The sequence below is a fragment of the Argentina silus genome, assembly GCF_951799395.1.
Source record: "Argentina silus genome assembly, chromosome: 10".
NCBI lineage: Eukaryota > Metazoa > Chordata > Actinopteri > Argentiniformes > Argentinidae > Argentina > Argentina silus.
Window position 1 is genome coordinate 11220015 of NC_139664.1, and position 10778 is coordinate 11230792.

The 10778-nt window shown below is 42.4% G+C and overlaps 1 protein-coding gene across 1 annotated transcript; it reads right to left on the reverse strand.

Moving 5' to 3' along the window:
- Nucleotides 1-1687: 1687 nt before the first annotated feature.
- On the reverse strand, nt 1688-10383 carry LOC310811281 (uncharacterized protein; the record flags this gene model as incomplete). Its single annotated transcript, XM_083679400.1, has 17 exons — nt 1688-1757; nt 1867-1969; nt 2092-2233; nt 2381-2500; nt 2642-2778; nt 4898-4994; nt 5185-5265; nt 5449-5484; nt 5600-5644; nt 5787-5813; nt 6007-6069; nt 6282-6353; nt 7329-7355; nt 7513-7557; nt 8640-8756; nt 9243-9352; nt 10290-10383. The coding sequence occupies 17 exons, from the start codon at nt 10381-10383 to the stop codon at nt 1688-1690; spliced, it is 1386 nt and encodes a 461-aa protein (XP_083535526.1).
- Nucleotides 10384-10778: the final 395 nt, after the last annotated feature.

Here is a 10778-nt window from a genome sequence, read left to right on the forward strand (position 1 = left end):
CTTACATATATAGGCTATATTTCACAGCCATCTTTGGCAAATTGGTTGCATTTTAAACCCAAGAATAAGGTATCAGTAACATGCACATGTAACATTAGAACAGTCTTCATATTTGTGTACATCCACGTTTACACAAGCAACAATATTAACCTACAATAACATAACCTCTCACCTAGCTGTGGGTTGAGGTAAGGACTTCCTTGGCACTGTGACTCATAGCTTATGGAAAATATCAGCTTATATCAACACTTTGTCTTATACTGATGGTGCAAAGGACACAGCAGACTACAACTTTACTGTTAAGTTCACCATTGAGGGTTCAACATCTCTGTGCCAGTTAGAGCGCAGAAGAAGAGGTAAGAAGAGTACAGTGGGCTCACCCTATTTGAATTAAATTCCTACTGAACAGCAGTTCCTACCATCAAAGGTTCCTGCTATGTCTATACAAAGAGAAAATTATTTAAGAACATGTAATAACAGTTTGCCAGCCATCGCATACAGTCTGATTCATTGCTCACTGCAGCCCACTGAGGAGGACCTCCTCCATACCTAGAGGACTGATGCACTTATCTGAGGAGTTACTTCAACTGTGTGCTTCAGTGCACAGACGTTGATGTGTAATCTGGGTATGGGGGAGGACGTCTGTGAAAACTGCATGATGAGAACTACGTTATTTGGTGGTTCCTGAGTAATTCATGGAAATGCCAGTCTAAAGCTACAGTACACTGACCTAGACCAGACTCTGAATGCCCCTATTATGTAGTACAGTACCATCACAAGCTAATACAGTATTAGAGTTTTGCTCTTCTCTGTTACCCAGGAGGTGAGGGGCTTAGGACAGAATCTCCTAATCTATCACCTTTGCTGATATTTGCACAGTCCATCTCTTGGCTTATCAGCTTTACTGCTACCATGGAGAGGATCTACCTCTACATATGAAGAATCTCAGAGTTGCCCTGGCTTCAATATCTTAATATGCCCCTTTGACAGTTTGAATTATTACGTACAATACACTCCACACATACAATTGGAGATGTCTACCTATTATATACAGTACAAAGCTTGGCGATAATACAGTAAGTATTGTGATTGGTTACATGCTTGGTAGTGACAGCTGTTGCCATGGTCACAGCAATCTCAGCCTCATGCAAATGCTATACAACGTCATTCACATTGCAGTAAAATATACAGCACCCTGGATATGGATATCCTGCCGTTTTTTCATTTTTTTTTAACAGTGCTACGTTGAGGTAAATGTGGCTCCGGCCCCACCCACACGTCTCTTGGAGCTCTCCCATTGGCTGTCTCTCACTTCCTGGCAGTCTTTCATTTGACCGTCTCTAGTCCAGAGATTGGTCCTGGTCCTATCAGATATCATGAGTGGGCGGGGGGGCGTCTTTAGGCCTGCATGAGTTATTTAAGACAGAGTGCAATCGTCCTGTGCGTTTCCTGTGAATGGGTGAAGGGTTCGCCCTTCACCCCCCGGGAGCTACGTGGCTTCTCAGCAGCAATACAACAGGTGTGTCTACAGTATATGTTTGTCCTTTTTCCATGGATTCCTTTGTCACCACTTCTATTTTGAGTCTCTTGCTTGCAGTGTTGTTGTTCTTTTTTGCGTGACTGTAATCCTGTTTAGCGCCAAGCAAACAAGACACTGAGGACCCCACTGCATTGTCTAGGTTCCTCCTCATGTGAAATACTTGCAGTTTGTAGAGTCAATGACACAGTATGATGTGCATCTGAGACGGCCATAAGACCTGCAAACAATAGGAGATAGAAGCCTTGGTCAACTCATCATGACAGTAAAGTACAATGTTACTGCTTCATTCAGAACAATTATGAGGTGGTTATATAACAAATACTAACCCTGGAAGATATGAATTGCATGTTTGATAGCCAAAGTCCTTTCCGTCACACTGCTCGACCCCGTCATAGCGATAGCCATCTCCACAGTAGGCATGTTTGCACTCTGCCATGAGAGAGATGGAGGGACAGAAAGAGATGGACGAGAGAGAGATATGATATTATCATATTCTCAATCAAATTGCAGGCCAGGCAGTGCTGTCATCTAGCTTTGATCATGTGACTTACTGACACAGCCGTCGGTGACCACTCTATTGCTGTCATCACACTCCTCTTCGTCGGGGATCTGAATTACCCCATCGCCACAGTAACCCTCTGGATCTGGGGCATTCTCCATGGACTGGAAAGGTGACAGCTGGAATGAAAGGGTCTTTTACAGAGTTTAAAAAACTACTGAAAAGAAACCAAAAAGATTATGCAAATATGAACCCTACTAGTATTCAGTCACAGAGCTTTTGTAAGAATAATGCAAGTCTACTGACATATCACATTAAAGATGGCCAGTTTGACTAGATACCTGAATTGGCAGCCATCCTTCGATGTCTTTGAAATACAGTGATCGCTGGTCTTTCCGGAAGGCAAGTGCGTTGTCAGTTTGAAGACGATCTAATTCTTCTTCATTGTTAACCACAAATATCTAAGAGAGACACAATCATCACTAGGTTATTATAAAGAGGAATGTTAAACAATTGACCAATCTTATCAAGCCCATCAACTGGCCAGTCTTATTTAACTAGTCCTGTTGAATCATAATGTAACAAATATGTCACTTGCTCACCGCTGGCACTTTGGGGTAGTTGCCCCTGGAGCCATGCTCATCAAATGTGGGACTATTGACACTCATGGTGTTGCAGTTACACCGGCCAGTGGGCCCTGGTAGCCCCCTTTCACCTTTCGGTCCAACCATGTAGAGTCCTAAAAATAAACAATTACCTGAGTATTTCTTTATCAACAGCAGCAAAATCATTAATAGCAGTCTTAGGCAGAGGGAAAGTGTCCAAAGACAGGGGCTCACGCACATTCAATATAACATGGTTTAGATCCAATCTGATTTTTGTAATCTTGTCTCTGAAAAATGCTGCAAACTTTTCACATTTTGATGTTGAGGTGATGAAAGAGTGACTTTTTGGAGATGGATTTATGAGGCTGTCAATAGAGAATAGCATTCTGGGATTATTATGATTTTTAGAAATCAGTTTTGAGAAATGAGCTTGTCTTGCATTTCTAATTGTTTTATTGAAGAGTGAGGTGTTCTTTAAAAATGTCATAATGGACTCCATTGATGCTCAGCTTTTCAAATTTTCTTTCTTTAAGTTAATAATATCCCCAGTTCTCCATGGTGTTTTCTGTTTAGATTTAATCTTCTTAAGTTTGCCTGGTGCTATAGCGTCAATGGTAGTCTTCATCTTATTATTAAAATTGTTGACTAAATCATCACAAGAGGAAGGAAGGATCTGTGGGGGTTATTAATATGATTTATGAAATTTCAGCAACTTCAGAGGGAAGATAACATTTCCTAGCAACCTGCTCAACGCTAGATGATGATAAGAATGCAGAGAAAAAAATACAGTAGTTGTCTGAGATTGCCAAGTCAATTACAGAGGAATCCTTAGACCATGAGTGATAATTAGATCCAACGTATGAACGCAGTTGTGAGTCGGCCCAAGTTTAGGAACTGTTGGCCGCATTATCCACATGTAGATTAAAGTCACCTATGACCATAATGTTGTCATAATTGGTACTGACAATAGACAACATTTCGGTAAAGTAATCTAAAAAGATAGGACACTGTTTGGGGGGTCTATATATTGTTATAACAAGCACAGGGGGTTGGGATTTTAACAGTATAGCATGATGTTCAAAGGAGCAAAAACTACCAATAGGGCTATTTCTACAGTTTAGGGCGTCAGCAAATATAAAGGGAGTCCCATCGCCTTTTTTACCATGCCTTGTAGAAGGCTCAAAACTATAGCATGGAGGGAACATCGCAATAAGAACAGCAGGTCCGTCGTTATTTAACCAGGTTTCTGTTAAAAACATGCAGTCAATTTTATGTTCAGATATGAGTTTGTTAATAACAAAAGTCTTATTGCTTAGTGATTGAACATTAAGAAGTGCCATATCCATTTTCCCCATCCAGTCTTTCTTAGTGCAGGACGTGGAACATTTAATGGGATGGAGATCAGATTACTTGCAGTTACACCACGAGTAGTACAGGTTAACTGATGTTTAGTGGATCTCACATGTTGCCAGTTGCGACTGTTAATTGGGATGAAATTAGACTGTAAACAGACTGCCTGACTGGCTGAGTTTAGGGAGTATTTGTTTAGTAGTCCAGGCCCCTTGTAGTGACCATGACAGACTGTAGTAACCATACAAGGTAATTGTAAAAAGGTTAGGGACACAATCGTTGCTAGTCTGAGCCTTAACCAACAGCCATTGACAAGAGAATATCTCAGGCCTTATTGTAATAGAGAACCATAATCAGGTAGCCTCACATGAACAGGCCAGGGTCACAAAGGCTGTCATAAATACCTTCATTCCTCTATGAAATTATCTATCCTGAACTTGTCTGTCAAGCCGGTGAAGCAATCAACTTAATCTGTGAAGGAACCTGAACAAGACAGCAGCTGTCACTTTAATTACGTGGTGACATAATGTTTGTTAATCTGTAAGGAAGCTTGGCCCTCTATGAATCAGTTTTGAGGACATGATGTCATGACTTGAGCATCCCCCCTCAGTGCATCTGTTTCACCTCAGGAGGATCAGGTTCCTCTAGAAGCTAAATAAGCCTACTGGTGTTACTTCCTGCACTGCTCATGCCTGCTTCCTTTTAGCTGACACGGAAGGCTGCAGCTCCTCACACTGCTCCAACAGCTTTTCACACAGGACCCAAAGTCCAGAAAATGTGCAGGGTCTCCAACAAACTCCAACAAATCCATTTAGATATACCACAGATTGCATGTTAGCCACCCTTGCTAGCCAAAAAGCCTTCCTGAGAGCAGCTATGAAGACTTCACAGAAGAGGTCTTACCTGAGGCTGGTAGACCTGGGGGACCAGGGTGGCCAGGAATTCCCTGGGGGCCTGCTGGACCAAGTGGGCCAACAATCCCATTGTCACCCTTCTCTCCCTGAATTACAAAACCATTAGATACTATAATATACACCTTCAAACATGTCTGAAATCCTAACATTTGACTAAACTAAAGAGATCTGTCTTGAAATTGATGACTGGGAAACTGATCCAAATCAGTCCACATAGAAGCATACTGTATCTTATCATTCCATCTAAATTCTACCCAAATAAAATGTAGCCCTCACCTGTTTCCCCCTCTTCCCTGGTCTGCCAGTGGGCCCCCTATTCCCTGAGAGCCCAGGTTCTCCTTTTGGGCCCATTTCACCCTGGGCACATTACAAACCATAACATTCAGTCAATCAAAATATAGATTATATAAATGGCAATCATGGTACTACTATGGCTTATCTTTACAGTAGCACTGTGTTAAAACAAGAGCCTTGCTTTATGTAGTGTATGTATCAAATAATGTCTAGATGGAAGGTTTGCTCAAAGAAATATTTGCTTACTTTCTGTCCAAGCATTCCAGGGAAGCCCATTGTGCCCTAAAGATCAAGAACAGGAAAGAGGAGGTTATTCCAGAGCAGCATGGTAAACATCTTATAATGATGGTGATTTTATGGATATGGTTTTGATTTTATGGTGACAAGCTCCCCCCACCTTGTCTCCTTTCGTCCCTCCATCGCCACGATCACCACGAGAACCCTAATAAGACCAGATACAAAAGATAACACAGACATCTATGAACACAGCATACAGTATATCCTGCATCTATATGTTAGTCAGATGTTCCTCATGATTCCTCATATTCATCATGACAATTCAGGTGACTGAAGCAATCACATACCTTTTCTCCTTTGTATCCAGGTAAACCCTGGGAAAAAAAGATACATGTGTGAACCATAGAAATAATGAATCACAAGTGATAAGGTTTCAATCAAACCATTTTAACAGTTCTAGGACCAAAATAATATACCACGTGTTGGGGGCATTTCACAGTGCTGTACTTTACTACTGTCCACCTAAAGTAGCTACTGTAGTCCCTGTCTTGAGTTTGCTTCACAGACCTTAGGCCCAATTGGTCCTCTTGCTCCTGGCAATCCCATCAGTCCAGCATCCCCCTTCTCACCCTACACACAGACACACACATGACACAGACAGTCAGGCTGCCTATATCCACATTTAACATTCAACATTCAACACCCATAGGCACATACAGTGCACACAAACTGCATCATCATATCATATTGCATACAATTGTATTATACAGTATCTTATCATATTGTATGGTATGGTATATATTATTACACAGTATCAGCACCATGAAACAGGACTTACTCACTTTGGGCCCATTTGGTCCTGGCCATCCAGCTGGTCCCTGTCGCCCGGGAAGACCGGGAGGACCTGTTCGACCCTGACAGGAGAGATCAAGAGAAACCCTAAGAACAAACTCCTCTTCCAGAGCAGAGGTCATTGCTCAGGAGTCACACAATTAGAACATACAAGCCAGGACAGCCATATCAATCAACCATTTCAGAAATTAGTGACTAGAACACAACTATTCATTTGTGTGAGCTGCATGTGCAGGGCAGACACCTTTTCATGTTTATACATGTTGTAAAAGTTGGAGTGCATGATAATTATCTGCATTGTAGTAGTGAGTAATAGTGAGACAAGAGGACATAATAAAGCTGGAAAGGATGACAACCTGCCTGCTGTGTTTACCAAGGGCCCGTGGAGCTCCATATGTGGGGGAAAATGACTTTAACGAGGCTTGTCACTTTGCTCTCTTTAATTAAATGATAGGCTGTATATAGAACAGGGGCCACTGCTTGTGGGAAATAAAATGATTTATGGCCTAGCTCAAGCACTAAGCTAAATTGCACTGCAATGCTGCAAGGCTCCTGAGACAGACCACTGTCCACTGAACCCCTCCCAATGGGACTGTTTCACTGCATAATCACCACCACAGCCACAGATCGTTTAAGACCTCACTTCTCTTCTGACTGTCCTCATCAAGCACTGTCTCTTTGCCCCTCCTATAAACGTGTGGATGGACCTATCCTGCAATGCCAATAAGAGTGGGCGGGCCATATGACAGGAAAGCTGGGAGCTGGATGTCTTTCAGGAGCTGATAGGGTGACCATCAGGTTAGAGGAGACACAGGAGGCGGTTTCCTCTACCCTCAGCACAAAGCAGCCCATCTCAGCAGCTCTGTGTCCTGTGCATTGTGTCAAGGTTGTTGTTGCTGCTCAGAATCTCATAATGCACACAACCAGGCAGCGGTGGCAATATGAGTTACAGCCATCAGGCAGGCTGAGGGACTGTATCTCATTTTTGAGCAAATCCACTTAGCAGAGCAAATGGAATGATTAATGGAGACCCTCACCTTTTGTCCAGGTCTTCCGAGTTCTCCCTGGCAACGGGACGGGGAGGTGGGGACAGAGATTGTCATGGTTACTGTATTTCCCAACAAGGCGTTTCCTTATAATGGCCGTTTTAAATGTCTGAGTCATTACAAAACTAAGACTGATATGAAATATCACAAAAAAGCAATTATATCATACTCTTACCTTTTCTCCCTTTTCCCCCTTTATACCTGGTAAACCAGGTGGACCCTTTAGAAAAGAAACAATGATTACACACTGTAGACAGCTTAGAAATCGTAACCATCAATGCCATTCCATATTCCATTTCATGCATTACAATGAGCCCATCCTCCGATTCCTAGTCTCCCCTGATCATAACATTTTTTGTTACGTAACACATAACACGTTTTGTCTTATATTACCATCAACTGATTATTCATAATCCAAGTATTGGATATATAATTTCCTTACAGCTGACTCCACACCAGCAATTTCAATTGACTGATACAGTTTTAGCTTCCTGTGATGTCAGCTAACTTTCTCTGATGTGCCATACTACACAGATTGTGCAATGGTTCTGGGTAATGAATACTGAAATGAAAAAAACAAAAGCATCCACAGTGGAACTCAATCCAGCCAACTGGCCATTTATAGGACTTTGGAACCACTAAAGGATCGGTTGCACTAAAATGGCCACCACACTTTGACCATCAACAAATAGTAACAAACACATGCAAACACGTTTGTATTCCAGTAGACTTTCCCGAGGGGAAATGAAAGACTTAATTCCCCCTCTGGGATCAATAAAGATCCTATCTATCTATCTAACACTGGAATTTACTCGACTCAATATGCCTTTCCGAGCAGACAGGCTCTTTGGGCTGTTTCTAAGAATGGTGTGTGAAGCAGTGGAAAAAGGCTATTTGTGTCTCTGCTAAATGTAGAGCGTTAATGGGCTGCTGTGTTGCAGGGGTCGGAGTAATCCACATCTACAGCTCTGCAGGAACTCACACAGCTCTCAGATGGTAAAGAACAGGGACCTATATGTCCTCAGAGAGTTAATCTCCATCACCTGTAAACGATGCCATATTTAGAGCTGCCAGCTACACAGGAAATGTTTAAACGTCAGTGGCCTCCACCTGATGACACTGTTGCAAATGAGATAAACAGTAATCATATTGGAAATTATTTAGCGTAAAAGTCAAGGTAGACCTTCTGAGTTGTATGCATCAACAGCAGAGTCTTCTTCTATTGTTAATGGGATCAATCAGTGATACAGTCTGGGATGGCAATGCTGATATAACATAGTTGAGTCCAGGGTGGTTTCCTACCTGAGGGCCAGGAGGTCCAGCGGGGCCAGGGAGGCCTGGGGCACAGATGCGACCTCTCATCCTTTTGTTTGTCTCCAGTGTGTTGCCCGCATGATTTGTTATTAGGGAGTTTTCATTCTAAACCAATAAAAAATACTTTTATTTATTTTTATTCATCATTCATTCATTATTTATTCTTTCACTTTAAATTGTGCATATTCAATATTCCAGTGCACCTACAATTGTAGTTTCACAAATGTTTGTTTTCTCAATAGCTACAAAAGTGACAATTGAGTGGCCTTAGTCAGTTAGATGTTCCACATATCCTTTAGTGGTCACCATCACTCTTCATGGTGAGTTGAATTCATGGTAACTTTACTGTAGGCTGTGGGTTGTATCTCAGAGTACCCTCTAAGGTCTCATCCCCTCATCAACATTGATCAGCAGTCAGCTCATGGTGGACGACCAGATAAGCCATCACATCCTGCACACTTACTCTATCAGCAGAACGTACTACCACTCTCAGTCAGGGGGGGCAAGAGTGAGGGGGCAGTTTGGATGGCACCCAAGGACAAATCAACAATCAGACACTCCACAAGGACAAGTCACATGACTTTGACTCACATGACCATGGCGGCCCCAGAGTGTGGGGGGAGGTGGAAACAGGGGGGGCGGGGGCGGACTCAGTAAACAGCAGGGCTTGAATTTCCTCTGCTGCTCCAGGGATTTCAGAGCTGTTTAACGTGTACATACGGTAAGTCACATGGGAACAAAAACAGACCCTGCAGATGACCTAACAGTTTTCAGTTTTTCAATAAACTTATATTGAGAACAGTTGGAAATTAAAGGAAATCAAGTCAGTGTCAAAACTTGGTAAAAACACTAGATGCAGGTTTAATCATAGTTGATTGAAAAAAAAGACAATCCAGCATGGTGAGCACTAATAAGAGGCTTGGCTGTATTGTCTTAGTATGCATCCCGACAATGAAAGAACATGTGTTCCAGTTGTTTCCTCTGTGCACAGTAAAAAAACAACAGCAGAAGTATAGTGTCTAGTATGCATCCAAATGCACTTTCAAGAAGGCTAAACTAAAAAACACAAACCAAGTCATTATAGCAAATAGCACAACCCACAAATGAAACAATTAAGAGTTCAAATATAATAAGAACTGCAATCTTATAGACTACCCAGCCAGGGATGAAAGTAGCAAATGACAAGTCTACAAGCTGTCAAATCATGATATCCATGCTGTAAAGTTGCTCCAGCTGGACACAGATAAGAAGTGCCATATGTCTCCCTTGGAGGAACTGTAGACGGCTTTGCTATTTATAGAGAAATGTCCATTCTGACAGCATTCTATGATCAATCTAAATTGTATTAATAACAGGAAAATGCACAACGACAACCGCTTCAAACCGGAGATAGACACAATTAGGAAACAACATTGAATCCAACCACACCAGAGTCAGACACTCTCAAACTGTTCATGCATGAACACACATATGCACACACACACACACACACACACACACACACACACGCACACACACATACACACACTCACACACAAACACATGAACATACACATGCACACACACGTGCACACACACGTGCACACACACACACACACACACACACACACACACACACACACGCACACACACACATACCTGCTGGGAATGAGAGAATGTCCAAGAAAGAGGACTGAGACAGGACATAACAAAATAATAGTGGAAGATAAAGTCCAAGCGTGATAAGGATCATGCTGCTCTAGGTACAATAGTCTGAGTCTAACTTGTGTTTCTGAGCTAAAGCACAGGACTCCAGTCTCAACCACTCTCACTCTCTGACTCTCTCTTGCCTACTGTCCTCTCCCTCAATCCCCCTCCCTCGCTCCTTCTCTCAGTATCACTACGCCTTTAGGAGGGGGGGAATGCCAACCAATGCCCATTAAATCTTTCCTCTGCATCAGTGTGCGCTAAAATTACAGGAGTCAGCTTGTCAGCTGCCCTTTGTGCCAATATTAGAACCTTACTACTGCAGGGGGTACCTTTTGTTTCCCCCTTCTCTTACAAGGAAACCTCAGAATATCAACAACGGGAATGACATGGAAAGACCATACTCAAACACAAACAAGTACGAGCAACTGCGTGACTGTT